This window comes from Thunnus thynnus, chromosome 1, assembly GCF_963924715.1.
Source record: "Thunnus thynnus chromosome 1, fThuThy2.1, whole genome shotgun sequence".
In the NCBI taxonomy this organism is placed as follows: Eukaryota; Metazoa; Chordata; class Actinopteri; order Scombriformes; family Scombridae; genus Thunnus; species Thunnus thynnus.
Genome location: NC_089517.1, coordinates 5,786,498 through 5,814,479, shown reverse-complemented (window position 1 = coordinate 5,814,479; position 27,982 = coordinate 5,786,498). Strand labels below are relative to the sequence as shown.

The following is a 27,982-nucleotide window of genomic DNA, read 5'->3' as shown; positions in this document are numbered from 1 at the left end:
AGACTCGGGCTTGGACGAGGTCTGGGAGGTCGGTGTGTGTAGTCGGCATTAGGCTGTGAAGTGTCAGGCATCAGCATCCAGAAATCCCACTAGGTAATTGTTTAATTTTGTAAATCTGGATTAAACAGGAGTATTGTCCAATTCCATTGTACTGAAGGGATTGTGTGGTAGAGGGAGGGAGGAAGAGGGAGGGAGGGCGCTGGGGGAAGGGAAGGGAGGGACAGATGGGACTGACACATGGTCCCTGTCGACCTCCTCCTCCTCCTCCCCCTCCTCCTCCTCCTCCTCCTCTCCTCACCCCTCCTCCCCTCACAGACTCTCTGCCTAATCTGAGCGGGTAGGACAGGGGGAGGATGGGGGAGGGCACCGGGCATTCGCCACCAGCTCTCCCACTTTTCTGGCAGCACCCAACACAGCCGCAGAGCCAAAGCACGCAGGATATGGGCGAAAAAACAACTTATTCCCCTGTGAGGCTGGACTGAGAGCAGCTGAAGCGGTGCTCATGCTGAGGTTATCAACTGCAGGGAGCCCAGCCGGACTAGATTTAATCCAGCATAAGGAGCGTGTAGGGACAATTTACCGGATTGAGCGTTGTGCTTTTTTCACTTTTTATTTTATTCTCCTACCAGGAGCTTTCAGGCCTGTTGGAAGTTGTGTTTTTGGCCTCTTTGAGGATGTGAGGATGCCATCTTTGCAGGCACTCTGAGAAAAAAACCCCCCGACTGTGCTGGAAATTCATGGCCAAATGTGGAGTTGTGGTGGCCGAGGAAAAGCAGTTTAGCGGCACGATGTCGGCCACGCAGAAGATGAACCGTAGAGGCGCCTACAACTACTTCCTCAACATGGTGGCCTATCAGGTGAGAGCTGATGACGAGCAGCAGCGCAGGAGGCAGTGACAGCAGCTGGAGTTTGATGTTTTTAGGGTTCATTCAGTGTCAGATTAAAAGGAAAGTTTCTTTATTGGTAGATGATTATATATTAACTTTTACCAATGAAAATCAGAGCTGCAATGATTAGTTGATTCATCAATTAGTCGATCGAGAGGAAACTCATCAGCAACTATTTTGATAATCGAATAATCATTTTAGTAATTTTTTTAAAGCAAAAATACCAGAAAAGTGTTGATTTCGGCTTCTCGAATGTGAAGATTTAATGTTTTATTAAAGTTTTAATTATATTATATTATATTATTGGATTATTCTTAATGATGCATTAACATAAGCAGCATTTTAATGTCACAGCTGGTCAATGTGGAGCTAGTTTTTGGTCATATTTTTGTATGTAAAAAAATGATTTACAAAGTAAAAAGTGTAATATTTCCCTCTGAAATGTAGTTACGTGATATATGAAGTAGCATAGGTTGGAGGTATTGAAGTACTGGGAAGTAGCTGGAAACTGTACTTACATAGTTTGGTTCCAGTTTGCTGTTGTATTTATCACTAGCAGACGTTGATCTCTGTCACCAGTCGGGATGATTTTCTTCAGCTGTACAATCTGATACCACAACACATATGAAGCTTATAATTTTCCATTTCTTCTTGCACCTATGACGAAGATTGTTGAGTGTTGATTTGAGGCCTTAGTTTGTTGTGTTGTTCTCTGTGTTCGTGTTATTTTGTTCATCACCAGTGTGACGTTCATCTACGGGCTTCTGAAACCTTTTTAAACATCTCTCTGAAGAGTTTGTATTTTGGACTTGAAGACTTTAGAGGGAAGATGGCAGGAAGGTGTCATTTAGCCATGTTTAGTCAAATGTCTGAGCAACCGATCATGATTGATGTCAGTCTGGATTTGTACATCTACAAATGAGCAAATCTCCCACAGACAGACAAATAGACAATCAAATCTGGATTGTCAGGATTTAAAGAGATGCATTAAAGCTCTGAACAAAAAAATATAATCTAGTAAATGTACTGCTGACAGGTTTTCCACCTCTTCTCATTCAGTCTTAGTTTGTCACCAGTGTGGTGTCGATATTTGGTTCTGTGGCAGCTTGTTGAAAGTGTTTAAGAAAGTGACTGTTACTCATGAAAACACTTGTATTACTAGTCAACAAATCCTCCAAAATGATCAAAACCAGCTCTCAATACTTAATGAAATTCTGTACAGACATCATGTTCCCCAGAGGATGAATCCTACTGTGATTCTCTGACTTTTCCTCAAATATTTTGGTTTATGACCTTCAAAGCTGATGAAATTCACTGCAAATTTTTAGCCTGTTCAATATGCTAACAGGCTAAACTAAGATGGTAAACATGTTTGCATTGTCATTGTGACATTAGTGTCTAGTTTAAGCATCACAGTACCTACAGTAAGTAAAGCTTCACAGAGCTGCTAGCATGGCCGTAGACTCTCTCAGTCAAGTCATCAGAATATCATCAGCCTTATCCTTAAAATCAAGACTATGTAACTTTTGAAAGATGAACTTGTCAAGTCAATTTTTATTTATATATCCAAATATCACAAATCATAAATTTACCTCAGGGGGCTTTACAATCTGTACAGCAAAACAACGTCGTCTATCTATGATTCAAATAAGGAAAAACTCCCTAAAAAAAAACCTTTAACAGGTGAAAAAATGGAAGAAACCTCATGAAGCAACAGAGGAAGGATCCTTCTTCCAGGACTGACAGACATGCAGTAGATGTTTGTACAGAACATACCAGATAGCAAAATTACAGTTTAGAGAAACAGGATGACAGAATTATACACTTTGAGTTACACAACACTTTAAAATGTCTTTCTATGTGTTTATCACCAGTATAAAACCAGTATACCTCACCAGGAGACATATTTGTTGTTTCCTGCTTGTCGTCCCGTTCCTCTTGCTCTCATTCCTCTAATGATGACGTCTTTAAAAACAAGAGAATTATGGGAAATGAAGGGAAATCTGATGCGTTATTGATCATTCGTCATTACTACTTGTGGCCGCAGTCGCTGCTGTTCAGCAACAAGTGTGAATGAATCAATGTTCACTCTTTTATAGTGCAAATGGAAACAGCACAACACAAATCACTTCTATTGATCAGCTGATCATACCGAGCAGAGTTCATGACCTTCATGACCGTCTGCCAAATGTTTTTTAACTCATCAAGAGTATGAAATCCTTTTTATATGTTCTATAAAAACCCTGATAAACAGTATTAACACAATTAAAGTTACTTCACTGATTTTAGTTTATTTGCAAGAGATAAAATCAAACATTTTTCACCAAGTTACACAGAATAAGGAATTAATTTTGCTATTTACGTCAGAACAATACAATAAAACAAGAAAACAGAATTAAAATAGATTGTTCTTGTGAGCTAAAGGCTAAAAAGTCTAAAAAAAAAAAAGGATATTTATGACAATGTCAATTATAACAATAGTAAAGATTTATTATATAGAATGTATGTAGATTCTTTAGGTTATGATTAAAAATACTAAATAATAATGTTACAGTTAGGAAAGTTAAGAAATAAAACATAAAAACAAAGTTATGAAAAAGAAATTACATTATTTTTATTATACAAAAATGTTCTGTTGGACCATCAAGAATAAATGGTTTTAACAAGAAGAGAAAAAGAGCTTCATTAATGAGTAAACATAAACATCTTACTGAAAAATAAATAAAAGAAACATTCAGTCAGTCCATCAATCAGTTTCATCCTACGTCAATTTACTGACACTTGAAAACCACTAAATCACTAAAACATTATAAACTGTATAAAAACTAAGTTTAAATGCAGGAAGTTGCTGCTGTGGACTATGATGAAAGGTAACGTTGGATCGCTGCTGCATTAACAATGTGATTCATGCAGGATTAGCTCTCAGATTAGCTTCCTGAACACTTGCAAAGATGCAGGAGATCCGACACTGACATCTACAAACAAACAACCAGCGTCCTGAGTCCTGCTGGTTGTTTTTACGGAAAATATTCCTGATTTGACAAGAAAGTCTGGTGCATTTATCCAAACGTGCACAATGCATGAAGTAAAACTTTATCACTCAGGAGCTAAAAAATAAAGATGTTGTGTTATTTGATTTTTCCCTCTGCTACACTCTCTGCTGTTTGGCCCAGATATACTGTATGACCCACTGTATTATTTTAAATCAAAGTGATTACTCTGTGTTTATACCAGATTTGCGCCGCTCGCTTACTGCAACAACTTCACTCTGTGTAATCCTCTGTTATAAAGCTTAAACTGGGCCAGAGGACAGACGTGTGCAGAGGTTAGAGCGATCAGCACTGTCTGTAAGATGGATCAACAAGGTTTATACTATTTCATAGCAGAGTTAGCAGACAAAGTTTTCCCTTAACAAGAAAAGCCTTGAATAATTTATAATATAAAGAACCACAGTATCAATATTCTGCACAGAAATGCTAAAAATCACTCAGTCAAAATGTTTCAATATAGCAGCAACACAATACTGAGTTAATGTGATCCAGAAAGACTCAAGACAAGTTGTTGTTTGACCCAGTTTTAGTGTGAAAAGCTTGTTATAATCTAATCTACTCTTTTATAACTTACATGTCACAGTTTGTTATTGATTGTTAATGAACTCGTGTATCTTTTGAATGCTATAAACACATCGTTTTGAGTGAGAAACAATACATTTGTGGCAGATTTTAGTGTGTAGAAAAACGTTCAACTTGCACAAAAACTACAATTTTATGAGACAAAATATAAAATCATATTATTCACTATCATTCGCAGAACATAGGATATATTTTAGAGTCAATGTAGTCATGGAATCTATCAATAGGAGATTAGTAGAAATGAAATGATTTGATTGAGGACTGCAGGGTAAAGGAGAACATCTTTAAATAGAAAAGATGAAGTATCCTTATAGTTATTTGTTTTAGGTCAGAAACATACAACCAAAGCACCAGTTGGTCTATATGAGCTATAATGTAATGCATCTATCAACATCCCATGTATTTAATATATATATTTTTAATATTATATTTTTGCTATTTATGCTTATTGAGTGATGTTGGCTTTCACTTCAGAGAACAGGTCACTCTCTGACTCTTGGGGGGGTTTTGAGGTTGTGATGATTTCTTCAGTCACAATAGAAACTTTCAAATAACTTTGCTTCTTTTTGTGGTCACGAACGATTGATTTGAGTTTAGAGGAAAAAAGTCTCATAGGCTTATTGATTTCCTCGACTTAAATAAATACTCCTGTATCTGATTGATAATTGACATGGTTGTCAGATGTCTGGGAAGATGAAGATTAGATGATTGGCTGGTTGAGTCAGCGATGATCTGGAATATTTCCCTCCTCAAATTGTATCTTATGTATAAAAACACATATTTGGAAAATTTTAATATCGTTGTGAGAAGTTGAGTTTCTTGAATTAAAGGAGCCGATGTGGAGCAAATATTTGAGCAGGTTGCTGTTCTGACAAAGTTTTTTTGTAGTTTTTTTCAGTAAATTTTCCAATAGATTTTGTCACTTTTTTAATGACACGATCAATGTGTTGATCTCGTCAATTATAATTCCAAAGAATTTAGTGTTTTGCATTTGAGGCTTGTCATTACACTCAATGAGATCTTTGATGAGTTTTTACAATATGTTCTTTGCCACTGAAAACAATGAAATTAGATTTTATAATATTTAAATACAGTTTGTTTGCTTTAAAGGGGACATATCATGCTTTTGGTGATTTTCTCTTATTTATATACTGTTATGATGTCGGATGTCTGTGTTAAACATGGTCAAAGTTCCAAAACTTGAGGTGAACGTATGTAAAAATGCTCCCTACAAGTCAAAAACTTCAGTCTGCTCTAAACACTTTGTTTGCAAACTACTTCCTCCTTGTGATTAAGTCAGATTGTTCGAGCATGCCAACAAACAGCCGTTCATTCAGTACTCTTTGTTGCTAACGTTGTTCCTTTGTTTATTCACGTCGTCCACTCACATATTTCAGATTGGATCTTGGCTCAAACTTGTACAGATGTATTGAGAGGTTCATATTTTGAGTAAAGAATGAGAAAAAGTGAAATCAGACTATTATTGTTGGGTTATGTAGCCTCTGGAGCCGCCAGAAGTTGGCTGAGATGCAGCTTCCGCAAACTAACCAATCAGAGCAGAGTGGGCTCATCAGGGGGCGGGGCTTAAAGAGGCAGGAGCTAAAACGGCCTGTTTCAGACAGAGGCTGAACTGAGGGGCTGCATAAAGAGCCTGTATAAGATAAATGAGGAGTTTTTTGAACTGTAAATCATGCAAAGATATTCCAGTAGAGCCTCAGAATAAAAATATACACCTGGAATATGTATGATACGTGCACTTTAAACCGTTCTACAGATAAACCACATTCAGCATCTTTAATCAGTGACTGAAAATTAGACAGAACTAAGGTTGTGTCATCTGCAAACATTATGAGAGAGAGATATATTGGATACATTTGGTAAATCATTTATATAAATGAGGAATAATAGCAGCGCTAGAATGGATCCCTGGGGGACACCACACTGTAACCGTGCTTTGTGACAAACAACTCAAAATATTTAAATATATAAACTGTTCTCTTTTACAAACACAATGCAGTCAGAGTGCAGATGAGAGATAATAACTATAATAACTATAACTATATTTGTATAACAAACTTATGAGGTGTTTTACAAAGAAACACAAACAGGAAAAAGAGGAAGAAAACATTGAACAGCAAGAATAGAACAGAAAAACTAGAAGAAACATGTTGAATAAGTAATCAATAAATTGTAGCCAAAGATAGAGGAAAGGTTACAGGTTCACCAAATGAATTGTGTGTTTTCCTCTTGGCAGTGTGACTCTGCATGGTAAAGATTTTTGAGATGGGGTCTGATGGCCGTCCCAAGTTGTTGTCTGCAAAGTATCTTAGTTTTGACTCATGTCCCACTGAATTAAATCCAATTTTCTTGTGAAAACCCAATGTACTCATAAGTCCACAGGAGGCAGGGAAAACATTGAATGAAAATGTTTATGAAGTTACATTAAGCCTGATCCTTTACCAACATGATGATGTATTCCTAAACTGTAACATACATGTTATCACACTGGCTACACGTGTCAAATGATCAGGGCCAAATGAAAATGTAACACTGCAACAAAGGCTTGTTTAGATCCGACCCTGTTTGCAGAAACCTCTACATCTTAGCACCAGAGCTTTGGCCATTCTTTTTTGCACATGTACATTAAAGGATAAGGCTGAGATTTTCTATGTTTATCTTTTTGTCAACCAATCTCATGTGCAGAACCAAACTAACAATGAATCGATCTACTTATAAGTGTTGTGAGTATGTATTCAAAGCCTGACATATCTGATTCCTCTGTGCCGTAGACCTCCGTTGTTGTCCACAAACTATTAAATACACATCAGTGAGCCACATTTCTGCACTGGGTGACATGTTCCTTGTCTCAGAAGAACGTGGTGACCTTAGTTTGTTTAGAAACGGCTTCACAGACTAATAACAGCGTTTTCACTCTCTGGAGAGTATTTCGGTGTCATAAAGAGGCCAGTGTGCTTGCACAAGGACGCAGCTCTCTTGACAGTAAACAAACACCATTTTTTCATTGATCAGACACAGACATTGTAAATTTCTCTGAGAAGTTTAGTACAAAGAGCTGGCAGAGCACTTTCAACAGACTCATGTCCTCACGCATGCATGGTTGCCTCTTTCTGACAGGGAAATACTCTCTGTGTGAAAGGAGTGAAAACTCGATTGCTGTTATTAGTCTTTGGAGCCGTTTCTAAGCAAACTACAGTAACCGCACTCCTCAGGGACAAGAAACATGTCACCCAGTGCAGCAGTGATGTGGCTCATTGATGTGTTTTTAATAGTTTTTTGGACAACAACAGAGGTTTACGACACAGAGAAATGCGATATACCAAGCTCTGGATACACACACAGCATCATTTCATTGTTAGCTCTGCACATTTGTTGACAATAAGAAAATATAGAAAATCGCAGCCTTATGCCATTAACAAAAATATACAGTATGTTCCTGCATTCCAGCACTAAAGAACAAAATAACAATAAGTATATACAGTACATAACCTTAGCAAAGTGTAACTATAATACTCTTCAAAATATACTTTAACTTTACATAAGATGTACATAAACTGCTGCATGAACTTAAATCATGTTAGAACATTTATAGCATGTAATTACAGCATAAATAATTTATGAAATATCAATATGTGCCTATGTTGTTCTTACAAGAAGAATGAGCAGCAGTCAGCCATAAAATACTGCAGTTAAGATAAAGGCAACATTTCTGTGGACTGATATTTACTTCAAGAGATCCATGTAGAGGCAAATTTGGACAAACTGTCCCTTTAATAATCATGTTTCATGTGCTCCAGGATCAAATCATTTTTGAGCTACTGTACACGATTAAAGTTCTATTTTTATTCATTCTTCCCTTCAAAGAGAAGATATTGATAATCTTCTCTGCATTATCCATCAGATTATAACCAGCACGTGATGATTAAGTATCTCTGGATTCTCTGCACCAGCATCCAGTGCACATGTTCATGAATCGTACAGTGCAGCAGAACAGGAGCTTCTCTGACTCTCAGACAGTTTTGTACAAGAGTAATTTTTACTTTGCATCTTTTTTCATTCCAGTAATGACCAGAGATTGAAAATCACTGTGCGTTTCACACAGCAGAGCACATATTCTACAAAATTTATAAAGCTAAAACCCATATTTCCTGTCCCATGCATCATCTTGTGACCCCCTCAGGATGACTTTGCAACCGTCAGACTGAGCATCGCTGATGAAGCAGACAGATGGACCTCCAGACAATAATCTGCAGACTTTGCTGTCACATCAGACAGATGTGCGTGCAGGTTTACCCGCTCGGCCTCCTTAGATTTAGTCGAGGATCAGAGGTGAATTATCAGAATCAGAACCAGCCAGATGCTGCTGGACTCATTAGATTAATCTGCCACCAACTGCACCGCTGCCAAACACTAAATGTAGGTTGTCTGATACAGTGACTTCCAAAAATCTTCACGCTGCTTGACTTTAAATTCTTGGACTTGATGCATCCACAAATGAGTCATATTTAGGGTTTAAGCTTTTTTTTAGATTTAGTGCAGATCACTGGTTCCAGTTTGTTGATTTGTCAGTTTCTTGAGTAACAGATGGTTGGAAAGTAAAACTGAATTTGTGTGAGAAATGTTGCTAAAAAAAAGTTGTAATTAAGTAAAGTAAAGCTGTATTTATATGACACTTTTTTAAAAAACAAATGTCACAAACAGTGCTGCAGAATAAAGACAGAATAAAATACAATTAAAGTAAAAGTAAAGCAAGTTTGTAGAATTTGTTTTTTAGTTTTATACTTAAATACTTTCTAACTTTTTTACTTAATCTTTTTTATTTAACTGAGCAGAACAACAACAAACATGTTTGTAAATGTGTAGGAACACCTCAGAAAACAAAAAAGAATTAGCATGTGTTATAATTTCTTCATGTATGTAAATGGCATGGACATAATATTAGAAACACCGTCTGAATAACGCACTTAAAGCAACAACACCCACTACGACCTCAATAATACACATAAAGTAGAATTATCACCATTCTGACAAAGTCAACAAAACTGAAAATGTATGAACTTCATAAAAGTAGAATTCATGGCAGAGCTGTTGCATTGGATTGTACAGGTGTTCCTAATAAAGTTCTTGTTATCAAGGCAAGTTTATTTGTACAGCAATTCAAAGTGCTTTACATTAAAAACATAAAGGAAACATGGCATCAAGACAACATGTAAAAGCAATGCAAGGCAATATAAAAATACATTTAAATACAATTAGAGAAGTTAAACCTGCAGTTTTCTGGGAGTTTGTTCAGATATGTGGAGCATAAAAACTGTACGCTGCTTCTCCAGGTTTAGTTTTGACTTTTAAAATCTCTTCTTTGACCGACAGGAAGCCAGTGTAAAGATCTGAGAACTGGACTGATATGATCCACTTAGTCTTAGTCTTGGTGAGGACTCGAGCAGCAGCGTCTGGATCAGCTGCAGCTGTCTGTCGATTTTTAAGGGAGTCCTGTGAAGACAGCGTTACAGTAGTCGAGTCTACTGAAGATAAATGCATGGACAAGTTTTTCCAAATCCTGCTGAGACATAAATCCTTTAATTCTTGATATATTCTGCAGGGGATAGTAGGCTGACTTTGTAGTTGTCTTATGTGGCTGTTAAAGATCAGGTCTGAGTCCATGACTACACCAAGATTTCTGGTTTGGTTTGTAGTTTTTAACATTGTTGATTGAAGTTGAGCGCTGACTTTTAATTGTTCTTCCTTGGCTCCAAAAACAACTACTTGAGTTTTATCTTTGTTTAATTGTATGGAATTATAATCCTCTGGTGATATAGTTGTGTACATTTGTGTATCATCTGCGTAACTGTGGTAACATATTTAGTTGTTTTCAATAATCTGAGCCAGTGGGAGCATGTAGATGTCGAACAGAAGAGGCCCCAGAATGGAGCCTTGGGGAACTCCACATGTCATTTTTGTCTGCTCAGATGTGTAATTACCTATAGACACAAAGTAGTCCCTGTCCTTTATGTAGGATTCAAACCAGTTTAGTACTGTGCCCAAAAGTCCCACCCAGTTTTCCAGTCAGTCTAGTAACATGTTGTGGTAGACTGCATCGAATGCAGCTCTGAGATCCAGTTATACTAAGACTGAAATCCTGCAACTGTCAGTGTTTAAGTGGATGTCAGTAAAGTCCTTAAAAAGAGCAGACTCAGTGCTGTGGTGGACAAAATACTGACTGGAAGACATCAAAACATTTGTTTAGCGCGAATAAGTTGTTTTGCTGTTGGAAAAAAAGCTTTTTCAGTGATTTTACTTAAAAACAGGTGGTTTGATATGAGCCTATAATTGTTCATTAGTGAAGTGTTTAGAGTGTTCCTTTTTAAGAGCTTGATGACGGCAGTTTTCAGGGCCTGTGGGAAGAAACCTGAGAGAAGAGATGTGTTTACAATCTGTAGAAGATCTGACGCTGTGCAATTAGAGACATTTTTGAAAAAGCCTGTTGGCAGAATATCAAGGCAGCAGGAGGATGATTTCAGATGTTGTATAATGTCCTCCCAGTTCAGTTATCAGTTCAGTTTATTTCAGGTCAATTCCATCAACAAGTCAAACTTTTCTTTATGCCACACGAGACAGTTTCAAACTGTCTTAAAGACACAAACCATAAAGACAACAACAACAAAACCCTGAATAAATGAATGAAGAGACATAAGAGGTGCAGCAGCTTTCACACAGGGCATGAGGAGTCTCTGAAATGTTTGATAATGATTTCAGTCACATGCTCTGGCCGTCACGGTTACCAGATCTCAGCTAAGAACACCTGTGGGAGATTTTTGGGAGGTGACCATCATCATCATCAAAACACCAACTAAGGGAATATATTCAGCATCCAGCTGTTCTGGAGGCTCGTCGTGGAACAAAGTCTACGACAAACTGCTTAATCAGCCTCATATGCATAAAGTTGTGATTGAATTTTAAAAAAAAATGGCCATAGTAAAGAAAACATTTTCAGGCGCTCTTAGAGAGAGCAAAGAGAACATTTTTATGTTAAAAGTGTTTATTTATCCCTTTCAGCATAGTGGTCACTACAGTGGACAGCTATTCAAAAGCAGTTTTCTTAGATATGCAGGGGGTTTTGATTGTATAGTTGCACATCAGCCACCACAGTGGACTCTAATGTGTCATCCCACTCATTTATTTTTCATCTTGTTTTAGAGCTAACAATTGCAGATCTGCTGATTATTTTCTTGATTAATCGATTAGTTGTTTGGTTTATAAAATGTCAGAAAATGTTGAAAAATGTTGATCACTATTTCTCAAAGAGACGCCCTCAAATGTTTAATTTTATCCCGACCAACAGTCAACAGCCCAAAGATATTCAGTTTACTGTCATAGACTAAAGAAAATATTCACATTTGAGAAGCTGGAATCAGAGAATTTGGAAATTTGAAATGATTCAAAACGATTAATCGCTTATCAAAATAGTTGATAGTTGATAGGTGATTTATTTAATAGTTGGCAACTAACTGATTAATCGACTAATCGTTGCAGCTCTGATCTTTTTCATCAGACTGTGTTTGTTTGTTTGTTTGTTTGTTTGTTTGAGCGGCCTCCGTCCTCTCCTCCTCAGATATGCTGCTGCTGTGGACCCGCTCCCTGCTCGCTCTGCTGTGCCTTCTGTCCTCCGGTCAAATCCTCCACCAGCACGCGGGTCATGTACACCCTCTTCCACATCATGAGCTGCGCCGTCTCCTGCCTCATGCTGTCACGCACCGTCTCCGAGCTCGTCAGGGAAAATGTGAGTTCTGGATCTGATCCTCCGTTGTGTTCAGTGTTTATCTTTTTTATTTCTTATCTTTTCTTTAAATTATAGTTTAATTTAATTTGTCTTACCTTAATGTACCTTACCTTATTTTATTATGTTTAGTCTTATTTTATCTTATGTTATCTTATTTTCTTTTATCTTCTTTTCTTTTCTTTCATCTAATCTTATTTTTTGAATCACAATTATTTATATTTTTTTCATAATTAGAACTATAAATATTGCCCCTAAAATATTTCAAACATGATTAATTGGGGGTTGTGACCCAGTATGGACATTGTTGATTAATTCAAATAATGTTCAATAAAGTTTTTTTTTAATTCACACACACTACTGTAGTTACATTCGCATTATAAAAGCAACCACAAGTAGAAATGCAAGTAGAACTGGAGTAAAGTCTCAGCTCATTCCATCTGTAGGAAGCATAATATTTAGTAAAATGCTCCCTATAGTGTTTTTATGAATAGTATTTAAAATGAAATATTGTTTCATAGCACTAGAAAACTAGTAAAAAATAAAAAAAAATATGATACTTTAATGTATTAAACTCAAATATTATTTACAAGCCTGATTCACTTCATCACCTGCTGCAAATTAAAGAGACTTTTTTTTAACTCAAGTCCACCCAAAAGGTTAACAGGAACATTTGTAAGAGATCCTCTGTGCCTCAGATGTCTGCATACAAAATAATTCATGTGTGTGTGTGTGTGTGTGTGTGTTTCAGGTGCCTTTCTTCAACATGGTGTGTGACCAGGCGCACGGCGGAGGCCACTGTGAGATGCTGGTGGGCTACTCAGCGGTCTACAGAGTCTGCTTTGGCACTTCCTGTTTCTACCTGATGATGGCGATCTTCCTCATAGATGTGAAGTCCAGCCAGGACTTCAGAGCGCTCATACACAACGGGTCAGTGCTGCAGAGTTGACCTCATCCCACCTGTTTACTCTTTTTAGACGTCTTTCAAATCAAATGGTGTAGATCATGTGTGTGATTACACATCATTCAGGAAGCCAAAACTAGACGAGTTAATAATTTGGAGGTTACAAAACAGTTTGTGCTGATTTATCATTATTTTCAGAGAAAGTAGCTCGTAAAAGCAACAGTTTATTTTTAAACATGGAAATCCAATGACTCAGAGTGACTCCAAATGATTAATCAATTATCAGAATAGCTGGCAATTAATTTAATAGTTGGCAATTAATCGATTAATCATCTAATTGTTGCAGCTCTAATAAAAATGCCATCAATGCTCCACCAAATATTTCACAGATTTATGTGTGTTTCTTTATTGATCCCACTAACAAACAAGACAATCAAAAGAAAAGACATAAAGTCCTGAATTCACTTCTTTCCAGCTTCTTTGGAAGAGAAAATAAACATAAAATTCTCCCCAAATCTCCCATAAAAAATCCTTAATCAACTACAGACCTTTTAGAGATTTGGCACACATTCCCTCAACCCCCCCTCCCCTCCACAAAACATCCTAAATTAAGCTTAGAATGGAAAAAAAACAGCCAATTTTCTCTGAATTTATTAAGACCTTTATGTAATTTCCCTGAATCAAATTATTTAGAGTGGATGTGATCCCATCCAGAAATGTTCGCACGCTACACACATCTTTAAATACTTCCCCGAGGTCTGTAAGGGGAAAGTGTTTTCTCCCTCTGCTCACCCGACCTGGTCCGTCGGTCTATTTTCAGCCCTTTGTTGTCACACTTTCCACTGCAGCGCTGTCGATTAGAGCCGTGACGCGGCTCGGATTAGGATTTGACAGACTGGAATGCTGGTCATCTCTCGGTATAAATCTACTCAGCTCGGTCTTGTTGGTGAAAGGTCTCAGGGTCTTTGGCAAAGGTTATACGCCTCTTAGAGGTCTGCAGAGGGTCAGAGAGTGACCCAGTGCCCTGCTGAGACCTTGTACAGTGTGTCCTCATAAAGACCAAACAGGGTCACATGTATACGGAGGGAACATTAAACACAGTGTGTCAAGACAAAATTTTGTCATGTGCAAACCTTGTGGGATTTTTTGATTAGATTAAAGGCTCCATCTGTAATTTTTTTTATACTTCCCTCGTGCTACTTTGTACTTATTCTCCACTACATTTCAGAGGGAAATGTTTTGCTTTTTACTGTGGTTAGAAGTTACTTTACAGATTAAGATTTTACATATGAAACATATGATCAGTGTACTCTGCAACAGTAGACATATGCGATGTAATGTATACATATGTGTGTACAAGCTTTGCAGGTAGAGTTTATGGCTTTTTGTTTTGGGGTTTATTTTATTTAATTTATTTTGTTGTTGTGTTTTTCTCTTTGCAGTAAGGGGGGTATAGGGTATATGGGGTGGGTGTTGTGTTATTTTTGGTAATGTAAAAACCCTGGACGGAGATGTTGACGTATCTTGTCTGAGTTTTTGATGCACGCAGCGTCTATATTTTTTTGTATGACATTTCCTTTTCGTGTTATGAGTCCTTATCAAACTACATGGAGAAAAGAGCTATAAAATATAATCAGCTGATAAAACATGTTGCATTGTTCATTTGAGGATGTCATCTTGGCCTTTGGGAAACAGTGATTGACATGTTTCATCATTTTCAGACATTTCATAGACCAAACAACTGATCCATTAATCGTGACAGTTATTTTGACTGTAATTATTAGTGTGGTGTACCCTGCAGATCTACTGTATGTGTATAGAAATTTTCCTAAAACAACTTTACAAAGTGCATCATGACCAATGAAATGCAGATAAAGTAGAAGAACAAGCACAAGCAGAATATAAGACACATTTTCATACAACATGGATTAGATGTTTAAAATCAGTTTTCATCTTTATGTTTTAGCTTTTAAACTAATTGTTTCTCTGTGTTGTCATACAGCTTCTGGTTCCTGAAGTTCATCACCTTGCTCGGGATGTGCACTGCTGCCTTCTTCATCCCGACAGAATCCTTCCTGCACGGTGAGAAGCTGAGTGGAGGCTGTTAACTGTAATTTTTGAAGTGTCTTAAAACAACAGTCAGGAGCTCAAATGAACATTGAAACATGTTTTTTTTCTTGCTGTAATCATTCCTCCTGTTCATACTGATCATTAGAAGATCCCTTCATAATGCACTTACAATGTAAGTGATGTTTCATTGTTCATTTGGGCTCCTGACTGTGTTAATGCATCTCTCTGTGAATCCTGCTAGAGGGCAGCAGAGAACCGCTCCTAAACACTCTCTGAAGGATGACCCTGATGTGAATTATTGGTCCATAAATCTCTGTAGTTGGATTTGACTTTGTTTGGGAATAATAAATCTGATACAAGCCTGATATCAGAACTCAATTCTGATTTACAGTTTGCCCCTTTTTTTGTTTGTTTCTTTCTCTCTGTTCACTTCCCTAAAATAGATCAAACAACATGAATGATGGTTCTTCTTTTTGCTCTCTCTCTCTCTCTCTCTCTCTCTTTCTCCTCCTGTCAGCTTGGCATTACGTTGGTGTGGTGGGAGGATTTGCCTTCATCCTCATCCAACTCATCCTCATCACAGCTTTTGCACACACCTGGAACAAGAACTGGTGAGTGGTGGGGATGAGATTTGTATTTGTTGCCATCTTTGTGGCAACAAAGAGGCACACACGTGTATTTTTTTTCAGGAGCTGGGTATCAATAAACTGCACAAAAGAACAAAAACATACCTGCTAGCTTGTTTCTTTAGTTCTATATGGACATTACAAAGTTTTGACCAGGCAGGTCGGTTGTTCCTGACGTTGCCACAGTTCTTCTGTGGATTTTAATGTATCAGCTGCTTCTGTCTCTTCATGTGATCCTAGACTGACTCCATGATGTTGAGATCAGGGCTCTGCGGGGTCTGTTGCAGGACTCCTTGTTCCTCTTGTTGCTGAAGATAGTTCTTTATGGCTCTGGCTGGATGTTTGGGACCAATGAGATGCTCCTCTGATGGTGTTGCATGATGGATAAGAATCTAAACATCTAAAGTGCCTAAAACTTTTGCATAGTATATATTTTCTCTGTGTTAATAATTATATTGTGTGACAGCTCCCAGTCATTAAATTATTATATATATACAAGTGTGTTCACACTCTCACCTTTACCTCAGGAAGACCATTAGTTGTCGTAACATCGCGTCCATATAGAATTAAAGAAAAAGATAGCAGTGTGCAGGTACAGCACAGAGCTCTGACCTCAACCCCATCTAGCAGCTTTGGGATGAACCGGAGCCAGACCTCATCGCCCCACATCATTGTTGGATCTCACTAATGCTCTTGTGGCTTAATGGGAGCAAATCCCCGCAGAGAGGTTTCAAAACATCTTGTTGAAAGCCTTCCAAGAAGAGAGGAGGCTGTTAAGCAGCAGCAGCAGCAGAGTAATGCCCATTGTTTTATAATGACTAGTTGTATGTAATGTTCAAGACTGTCTACCAGCCATTTATATACAGTCAACGGTACCAGCTAATCATAAATCCATCACTACGTTTATGTGTAAGGTCCTTTCTAAGTTCTTAATAACTACAAGCAAGTTTCAAACTACTGAGTTACTAAATCATGTTTCACCATGAAAACTAAAGAAATGTCACTTTAATAATGCATAAATCGGTTGCTAGGAAACATCTGTAGCATCACAAGCTGTAACATGCATACAAAAATATTTTTTTTAGGGGTAAAAAGATCAAATAAACTTTGCAAATGTAGGTCTGACTTTGTTTTATTTCTATCTGCAAACCTGCACAAATATGTGTGTTTTAGATTTAGTACTATTCACGCAGTTTATAGTGAAAGGGAAGAATCCGATTAGGCTAAGCTAAGCTAACTGTTGTTATTTGGTCATTTAGTCTGATGTTATTGGCATAAAGTTTGCAGTTTAGTGTGTTTTTTTCTGTGAAATGTAACATGTCAGGTCAGATACTCTTCACACTAAATTAGTCAGATATTAGCACGCTAATGTTAGCTTTGCCAGTTGGTTCATTCAGCTAGCTTAGCAACACTTCCACCTGGCAGTTAGAAGGCCTGTAACAACTCATCTCTATATAAGAAATAGTTTGTGTGGTTCAGCTAGTTTTAATTTAGTGATGCGTAAATCTGCGTTTAGTAAACACGTACATGATAACGAAGCTAAAGTTTAAACTTGCAGCTGCTGCAATCGACAGGTATCCACATATCAAGTTACTTCATAACATTGATGCAAACATGTTGTAAATCAGATGTAGCAGTCCCGCTCACTGATGTGCAACATTGACCAAACTGGCCTGTTATAACAGATATGTTAAAGGAACGCTGTTGCAGTAACCGAGTGGTTGCTTATGTGGCTGTAAAGATTTTGGGGGAAGGAATGTGTTGTGGAGGCGGCAGAAGAAGAACCATTATTCCCTTTATTCCCTGGTTATACAGGTGGATTTAACAGACAGCCTGTACCTGCTGTTACTAGTCAGCATGTAGAGTTCATACAGTTTACATCCATACGTGTGTGTATATCGAAGGTTTCTAATAGTTTATCACATATGGACTGCAGCCTTGGTCACATCTGGAGAAGAACGTCTCTGTTTGTATCAGTGCTGCTGATGACGGATTCATCTTCTGTCCAGCAGAGACGGTACATCTCTTTACATCACAGAGACTGACTTCAGCAACATCTGTACCAAAACACAAAAAGACAGAAGCTACCTCAGTTTCTCTGTTTTGTATTTCACTTACTTTCTAGTTTCTCGCTGTGCTTTTTGTTTGCTTGGTTGCTCGTTGGTACCTGGTGATGTTTTATTTTTTATTATTTCTTTCTTTCAATTTTTTGAAAGTCCACCTCCACTCAGAGATGAGTTTTTCCTTCAGTTGGATGTTGTTCTCCTCTCTGTGCAGAGTTTGTTTTCATATTTATCTGCTGAAGTTTCTCTGAGCTCACCTTAAATCTGAGTTTAAGGCGTTTATGTACGAGCAGGATTTGTGACATCACAACTAGTTTGGAGCAAATCGTGGTCCAGTATGCAACTTACACAAGTCTGATGTGCAAACTTGAAGCATCCAGTGAACAAACACACAAGAATTGACTTTACAGTGAAATAGGAGGCATCTGTTTTTGAATGAACAAAGAACAAAGATTTTTTTTTAATGAGGCAGAAGGACTAGATGTCATTTTAAGGATTTTAACATGGGAGTTGTACTATTTGTGGAGAAGTCTTATCAGACACAAATTATTAAGCTATTCAAAGTACAGTATTTTTAAGTGTTAAAACATGTCTGGAGGAGATTTTTTAAAGATTTTTTGTTTTGTTTTTTGCATTATTGCCTTTATTCGATGGCCAAAAATGCAGACAGAGAAAGGAAACAGGGGTGGAGAGATCGTTATGATGTGCAGCAAAGTTCCACAGCTGGAATCGAACCTCAGACGTTACAGTTATGAGGTATTTATTAATAGTTTTATTTGTTAATTCACTTCAGTGAAAGACTCTTATGTAAAGGAATCGATCAAATATAGCAAATGGTTATTCTGTTAGATTTGGCAGAAAGAATTTGCTCTCAAAGAATCTGAGCAGCAACGAGGAATCTGCTGATAAAGCTTAATGAACACACACACACATATTAGATTTTAGTTAAATTAACTAAACTAAGCAGAGAAGTGTCAAATTATGATGGCTGTTTGTTACTTCACCTGCTCATCTGTTGCTTTATATATTTGTCTGCTTGTTCCTGTTTTTTTTTTAAATATTTGTTTCCGTGTGTGTGTTTGTTTATTCTCTCTGCTGATATTTCCTCTTCTCTTCGTCTTCCTCGTCTTGTCCTCATTCATTCAACCCGACTCGTCCTCTGACAGTCAGCTTGTCCCAGATGTTATTTACTGTGTCCAGCTGTTGCTGTTGTGCCGTCAGTCTCTCTCAGCCACTTCTGAACTCTGCTGTGGCATGGCAGAGTTGTAGCTACAACAGCTAAGAGGATTTATTCATTCAGGACCTTTTCCAAGGCAAACGCGCAGAACGTAAAATCCTCTTATTCCCTTTATAGTAGTCTGGGGTTCTCAATCCCCCCCCCCCCCGCCCCCCCTGCAAACCTGACTCTCTGTCTCTTATGGGTTTGCAGCTCAGAAGACGACCTGTAGAATCTTTCCCTCTAAAAAGCAGGAGTTACTGTCACTCCTGTGTGTCTATAAAAGCTTTCTTACAGCTCCAAAAATGATCAAATGTCCACAAAAATTAATTTCACAGCTTGTACAGCAGAACTCAACTGTTATGTTATGCACAGATTATAAAGCCCCCTGAGGTAAATTTGTGATTTGTGATACTGGGCTATACAAATGTGAATATATAAATGTCCTAAATATGGCACATTATTTCCTTTAACATACTTTTCATATGTCTTAAATGTCAGTTTTCTCTTGTTACCTACTTTACTGTGCTCTGATTTTACTGACACACCTGGAATTTGCTGCATAAGCTGAAACATATTTACTTTTATTTTAAATTTATGACTTTGATCAGCGGATCGGCCCCGACATGTATCCAAGCACGGTTACACTGAAAGAAACACATAGACTGCACTGATCTTCACAAGGATCGACTCATTTCTCTGTAATCAAAAACTTATGTTTCAATGTTTTGAAAGATGCTTTAATCGCAAAAAAAAAGTAAATATAGAAGCTTAAGCTGCAATGAATGAATTAATTCTCATTTCAGAGTGAAGTACTTCCTTATAGGCACTGGAGAAAACTCAAAGAGAAAAATAAATCTTGGATTTTCACCTTTAAGACACTATTTCCTTAACTTATGCTCTCATTTTACACCAATAATCTTTTAAATCTATAAAGTTTTTGTGATATCTTGCAAACAAACAAACAGGATGAACCTCCTTGGCCAATATCACAAACATTATCCCAAAACTTCCAGTGTGACACATGCAGCGTCACTGGATAAACATGCAGGTTAAAGTAAATCTGAAGCCTTCACTTCATGTCTCCGTCCTCTGTGCTGCTCTCAGGTTAACCGGAGCGGCGGAGAACAAGCGTTGGTACCTGGCGGTGATGTGCGCCACTCTCTTCTTCTACACCATCGCCACCATGGCCTTCACCTTCATGTACAAGTACTACACACACCCCATCGCCTGCCACTTCAACAAGGCCCTGCTGTGGATCAACCTGGGACTCTGCGGCCTCATGTCCTTCATTGCCGTCACACCGTGCGTGAAGCAGAGTGAGTCGATGAAACACACTCGCGCGTCTGTCATCGATCCTCGGTGGTGAAATAACACTTAGTCCATCTCCAGCTATGCAAACATGCCTCCTGTTGAAACCAGTGCTGCTGCAGATAATAATAATTAGATGTAAGCTAATATTATCTGTGGCTCCGTTTGGAAGACAGATCTGCTTTGTCTGCAAATGTTTTTAGGCTTTTATCATCGAAACATACAGCTGCTTGCAGACAGGGCGAGTAACTAAGTACATTTACTCAAGTAAAGGTGGAAGAACTGGTTCTTCACTTGATTTTTTCCATTTTTGGAGAGTCCACTACATTTACCTGTTAGAGACCGACCCTACTTGTCAACTTCCAGATTTTGCATTCAACGTGAGATACGATTCTGTACATTGCTGTTTGTCAAGAAATATGAACTTTTCAGGGATTCTCCTGAAACTCTCTCCTCCTTCCAGATTGATGACACAATTAACTTTAAAACATTATATAAAGATTACTATTTGCTTTCTTAACGAGATGAGAAGATTGATACCACTGTCTTATTTGTCTGTTAAATATGGAGCAGCAGGTTATCTTAGCATGCAACAGCTAGCTTGTTTCTGTCCAAGGATAATAAAATCCTCCTACCAGCACCTCTAAAGCTCACTAACACGTTTTATCTCATTTGTTTAATCACTTCATTAAACAAAGTGTGAAAAACCGACAGGTCCTGCCGTCATCATCAGGCTGTCAGCCAACCGGCAGGGAAGTTACTGCACCTGGCACCAGAAATAGTTCAGGAAATAACCCCTCATAAAACCATAACCTGTCATTTGTGCAGTTAAAACAAATGACATATAACATGGCAATTAGTGAGATTTAGGTGCTGGTAGTCAAATTGTTTTACCCTCAGACAGAGGCAGGGTAGCAGTTTAGCTAGATGCTAAGCTAACCGGCTTTTGGTGTTAGCTTCATCTTTACTGTACAGATGAGAGTGGAATCAATCTTCATGTAAGTCTCAGCAAGGAGGCAGATAAGCGTACGATTCCTTTAAGTAAAGGATCTGTACTTTCTCCATCACTCTCTGCTTGTGAAGTATGCAGTACATTTGGGGGGTTATAGTTCATATTCTGACCCTGACTCTCTCTCTCTGTCTCTCTGTCTCTCTCTCTCTGTCTCTCTGTCTCTGCAGAGCAGCCTCGGTCGGGGCTCCTTCAGGCCTCCATCATCAGCTGTTACGTCATGTACCTCACTTTCTCTGCTCTGTCCAGCCGCCCGCCAGAGAAAGGTACGCTAACGTAGCAGACACAGAGCAGAAGCACAGCGACTGTTCCCTGCAGCTCCACTGAGACACCGAACGCTGTGTCTGTCCAGTGTTAACGCTGAATCTGAAACCTCTAACATCAATACAAACACTTGGGGGTTGATTTTCAAGGTTATTCTCTATATGTCGATTAAAAGAGAAACATCTGCTGCCCTGAGTGAGAGGAAGAAGCTATCCACTTCACGTGAAATCCTCTTTTTACTGTAGTGTTGTTCATAATAACACATTTTTTGATTGTAAGTGATGCAGACTGTTTTCATTCTTCAAGCTGCGGTAATGAACAATGGGTCAAATGAGCAAATGTGTATTGTGAAAAGAATTACCACCCAATACTGTTGAGCTGCAGGTGGAAGTATAGTAACAAAAAGAGGGATTTTGGCACTAAAAAGACTGTAATGTTGAAAAATATCTACTTGATTTGACTCATTTGGGCTGCCGAAGCTTCATATTAGCTTCAGATAAACTTTTAAATGCATTTTTGCACAGAAAGAGGACTGTGGATTTTTTTTATGTGCGTGTGAATACTTGGAAAAATCAGAAGCTATCCTTTAATATCACCACTGTCATGTTTGACATTTGTTCAGTTGAACCGGATCATCCTGCCCTACGCACATGCACATATGATAAAATCCTCCATAATTTGCCTCTACTTTTCATCCGACACTCATAATGACTCACCTGGTGGCTCCAGGTAAGACAAAGAGCCTCCACATGACTGAGACATTAATGCAGCAGCTTGTCAGAGGCCCCTCTCTTATCCAGGGTTTACATCTAAATGGCACACACGTAGATATAGGTGTGCACACACACACACACACACGCACACACACACACACACACAGATAATCTGGGATGAGATGTGCTCTGACATGCTGCCTGCTGGGCTGGTGGCCTGTGGTGAGGGCAGACTGAAGGATATTTGTTTCACATTCCTCATGGATCCATTGACAACATAATAACACAGGAAAACAGCCTGGCAGCATCATTACACATGTTCTGTGAAAGTGCAATATGTTGTTCAGTTCTGTCTGTCAAGAGTGATATATCGCTTTGTTTTATGCTGCTACGCTAAGTACAATACAACATATTGTTAAAGATGAAACCAGTGGTTTCCAACCTTTTTGGCTTTTGACGTCTTACAAAAAGCAGTGTGTAGTCGGGGTCACATTTCACATGTCTATGAGTTGTTAACAGCTCCACCAAGTAGTGATTTTTCCCTCTAAACTTCTCACATGCTTTCATTTCAATAAATGTTCAAATGATCCAATATTTCAGCAAAAATCAAAGATTAGAGAAAAAGTCCAAAAACTGAAAACAGATTTGTGTATCAGAACTTTGTTTTTTCTTCTTTCCTCTCCCATTAATCATCTCACGACCCCTCAGATTTATCTGCTGACCCTTTGGAGGGGCCCGACCCCTAGGTTGGGAACCACTGGACTAAACTAACTAACTGTATATAAAGTAGTTGAAACTAGCTCCACCTCCAGCAGCTACAACAGTAACATGCTGCTCTAACACTGATGCTTCACTATTAATAATCTAATGATGTCATATATAATAATAATAATGATGATGATGGGAACATGTCACCCAGTGATCAATTCATTGTTGGTTTGGCTCTGCACATGACACTTGTTCACAGTAAGAAAAACATAGAAAATTGCCAGACGTATCCTTCAACATGCTGTTATGCACAGAGGCAAACTATACGTGTGTGTGTGTGTGTGTGTGTGTACAGTAGGTGTGTGTGAGAGTCCCGGGGCAGTGCAGGACATTGTAGCAACTTGTTGAGAAAATATGCACTCTCAGCCTGTTATAAAAACACCTTTTCAACGCAGACTGTGAACCACACACAAAGACACGTACGCACACACACACACACACACACACACACACACACTCGACTGCTCTGTAACATTTGATTTCCACCTACTGTTGCTGAGTGTGTTTCCTTCCTCAGTTGCTCTAATTCAGGGTCTGTTCACCTGTCATGGCAACGTCTCCAAAGGGGATATGTGTGTGTGTGTGTGTGTGCGCGGGTGCGTTTGTGTGTATGTGTGTGTGTATGTGTGTGTAATACAAAGAGATCCATCCTTGTTACTGTCTTCTTAGGTCTTTGTTTGCCTAGTCTGTCCCCGGAAGGCTTATTCTGCTCTATGACCTCACCATGACAAACACACACACACACACATTCATACACACACACACACACACACACACACATACACACACACACACACACACACAGTAATCCTTACATTTCTGAGAGGAAGAATTAGTCTGGAGTGCAATTGAAAAGAGAACTCAAAGAGCAGGACATGTTCTCTCTCCCTTGACGACTCTTGACCTGAGTGTGTGTGTGCGTGTGGGTATGTGTGTGTGTGTGTGTGTGTGTGTGTAATATAGTCTGAATCCTGTAATTAGCCAGTGTTTTCACTGAGCTCAGGTTCCTTTTTTTCCCCACAACACACAAACACATAACTTCTCTCAGTAATCCACAGCCGGCTGAAACGACCCTCTGGAGGTTGGACTAGATTTGTGTGTCTGTGTGTGTGTGTGTGTGTGTGTGTGTGTGTGTGTGTGTGTGTGTGTGTGTGTGTGTGTGTGTGTGTGTGTTTTGGGGGAGTTTGGAGCTTGTGCACATGCATGTGCATGTGTGTGCATACAGTACATATTTGTGAGTGCTCTGTGTTCCTCTGCCTTCGCCCCAGAAAGAGTCCAGAGGGTGAGTCTTTAAGAGAGAGAGTGTCCCAGGAGAGAAAGTGTGCAGCCGAGGCCCCTTTTACAAGAAAGAGAGGAATTTCCCAGGAAATGAGACGAAGGAGAAACAATGAAGAAAGTGACACAGCTTTTGTCCTGCATGTGGAAAATTTCTCTGTAGCTCTGACAAAAAAACAAAACAAAACTCAAAGTGACTTAACAAAAGAAAATGTCAAAGAAATCTCCAAATTGACTCCTGTTGTGGTTGAATAAATAAAGTTAATGCTGGCTCATTTTAGACTCAGGTTTATTTTAGTATGATTCATTTGAACAGATCTGATCACAGTAGTCACACTCGGATGTTGACCACAAACAAACTCTGGAGCGGTTCGTTTGTGGTGGGAAAGTGATCCGACCTCGATCCAACCAGCTAAACGGCTCTCATCGCCAGGTGTGCTTTGCATGCTGGGATGTGGATGAACTGTTGCTAACAGCTAGCCAGAGAATTAAATGAGGTCCAACCTGGATTAGCTCAACGAAGAACGTTGTATTTGACCAGATTACCTTCTTCAGGACCTTCTTCCTGTGTTTACGTTCTTGCTCCCGCCCCCGACACATCTGACCAATGAATGGAGAGAACGTTCTCATGTAGCTTTTAGTGAAGCATTTTGGTTCACTTGGAACCAGAGCGAATGAACTATAGGTTTGAAAACACCTTTAGTCTTGTTTGTGGATTATTCTTAATTTCAGTAATATAACATTTGATATAAAACAACTGCATTTAATTTCAAATTGTGCCAAATGTGCTTCAGTATAAACACGATAAATTGAAATTAATGTACATAAATTCAGTCCATATTTTTTCATCCCTGTGTCACTATATTTGGTGGTTTTACTCACACATTTACAGATGTTGCGGCTGCTTTGTGTCATGAAACAAATCAATTTCTTCCCCCTAAAATCAGCCAAATTAAAGCATTTTGCTCCAGCAAGGATTTTACAACGAGACACTGATGAACTTGAAAGGTGCTACAGACTGAAAAGATGTTTTCAGTTTTTATTTTGAGGCCGATACACGATTTTTTCTTGTAGAGAGACTCTTCTGTCTTAATCCAGTTCGCATGTACACCCATTTGATTTCACCTTTGAATACAACAGTAATTGCCACTAATCCATATAAAAGAGACTTGGCGTAAAAATTGAAAAAACTGACAGTTTCGTTGTGTGTGATACTCTGAACTTACCTGCTGTGTTCTCCTCTGTGTCAGTTGTGTATCAGGGCATGAACATGACCGTCTGTTACCCATCTGTGGGACAAGATGACATCCAGAAGGAGGGCAACGCCGTCGCCATCATCGGAGCTGCCATCATGTACTGCTGCGTTCTCTTTGCATGGTAAGAAATCATGTTATCTTTCAACAGAACGTCCTGTATGGATGTAAATTCTCTATAAAATGTGAGGTGTACAAAAAACATGACCTTACTTTACCATGATACAACATAAAATCCACATCAAACGTTCATGAATTTTGAACCTAAGCATTCAATTAAAAGTTATATCCTTGAAAGGAGTAATTCTGTGCTAATAAATGTGCTCAAATCAAATTTTTCCACAGTAATGAAGCTTCCTACCTGGCAGAGGTGTTTGGTCCATTTTGGATGATCAAAGTTTACCGCTACGAGTTCCAGAAAGCCACCTGCTGCTTCTGCTGCCCCGAGGAAGAGGAAGGTTTGTACCGAGATGCAGTTTAAAGGGGGAACTCCAACGATTTTATAGGTCAATTTTACACATCAGGGTCTGTTTCCAGGTGTGTTGGGGAGTACTACTGCACATGTGAAAAAGTACTATAAAGGCTTTTGTGGCTCCAGAGGGAGCTGTGGGAAAAAAATGATAAATTGTCTCAAGTTATGTCAATTGATTGCATCGTGGGTAATGTCGGCGCCTGGTTGTGATAAGGACGAAGAACGCATGGAATTAAAAAAGACAACAACTCTGGTTCTGCAGCATCAATTTCGATCCTTTTTAGAAAACTGTCCATCATAAGTCCAACAGTATTATAGGAGTGCAATGCTGTCAGTGAAGTACTGTTCTAACATTACAAATTGACCTTTCAACAGTGCTTTGTGTTGTGTTTTTACATCAGTAAAGCGCATATTCACTAATATTAAGGTAGAAACAAGACAAGCAGCTTGGTGGGAAATATGTTGTTTTGTATTATAGCAGAAGCAGGAAGAGCTCTTGTATTAATTTCCATTGTTCTGATGTTACAAATATACAGTAAATGGCCTTTATCCCTTTTTTTGAATTTTTAGTTTGTAATGTTTTGTGTTTTGTGTTAAACTGAGGAAAACACAAGTATAAACTCTCAATAGCAAAGCAACAAAAACAAAAAAATGTTCTGGATATTCAAAGATTATTTAAAAAAAACATAATAAAAAATAACAGATGGGCAGTAAGTCAAAAGTAAAATTGCATTTCTTAAGTCTGACAGTGTACTCCAAACAAAGTAATAGTTTAACTAATCTCTATTTATTTTAAAACTGTTGCTTAGTAACGTTGTTTCTCTGGTCCAGCAGTTCATTAAGATGTTCTCCATCTGTTTGCTGGAAATGTTGGCTTCCTTTCTTAATGTTGGCCGCGATGATTTGTCTCACAGATTAAGTTTTATTTGGAGTTGAGCTTTTTATTAAAGACATTCGCACTTATAAATTTGTCTCTCTTTCAGCTGAGGAGGAGTTTGTGATTGACAACGAGAGCAAAGGTTGTCAGAAGGTTATCCACAACGAGACCCAGAGAGTTGCTTACAGCTACTTCTTCTTCCATTTCGTCTTCTTCTTGGCCTCGTTGTACGTCATGATGACCCTCACTAACTGGTTCAGGTCAGTCAATGACACTTCCAAACACAGACGTTGTTCTCATCCTTATATCTCTGATTTCTGAGCAGTACCTAAACTGTGTTGTCGTCCTCCCAGTTATGAGTCTGCGGTGCTGGAGACCACCTTCACCCACGGCAGCTGGTCTACCTTCTGGGTGAAGATGTCGTCCTGCTGGGCCTGTGTGATCCTCTACCTCTGGCTGCTGCTGGGCCCTCTGTGCAGCTGTCAGAATGAATCCAGACCTCGCCGCTCACGCATCAAACGCCGCTCGGCATCCTCCCGTCACGTCACCGTCAGCGTCTGACACTCTCTGCGAGGGGCCTGGCAGGAGGGAGGCCGACAGGGCGCGATGCGGACGAGAGGTCAGATGACTCCGAGCCTCCCAGCGGTTCCCCCCCGCGCAGGAGGGGATTTTCAGGAATGGAGGTCACAGGGGTCAGGGGTCAAAGACTCACAGCGCTGTGAGAGGGACCAATCAGAAGAGTCGGTGCCCCGTTGATATGTGAAGAAGTGGGTGATGCCCTGATGTCACCGGCGCCGCACCGTGAAAATAAACCACTAATGAAGACTTGACTGTGGTTTTGAAACACACT

General features: G+C 38.9%; 1 protein-coding gene across 1 annotated transcript; it reads left to right on the top strand.

Moving 5' to 3' along the window:
• Nucleotides 1–392: 392 nt before the first annotated feature.
• Nucleotides 393–27,957, top strand: serinc4 (serine incorporator 4). Its single transcript, XM_067611074.1, has 11 exons — nt 393–857; nt 12,147–12,314; nt 13,063–13,241; nt 15,218–15,297; nt 15,803–15,896; nt 20,298–20,509; nt 21,681–21,776; nt 25,781–25,907; nt 26,129–26,241; nt 27,239–27,392; nt 27,486–27,957. The coding sequence occupies exons 1-11, from the start codon at nt 738–740 to the stop codon at nt 27,691–27,693; spliced, it is 1,551 nt and encodes a 516-aa protein (XP_067467175.1). The 5' UTR covers nt 393–737; the 3' UTR covers nt 27,694–27,957.
• Nucleotides 27,958–27,982: the final 25 nt, after the last annotated feature.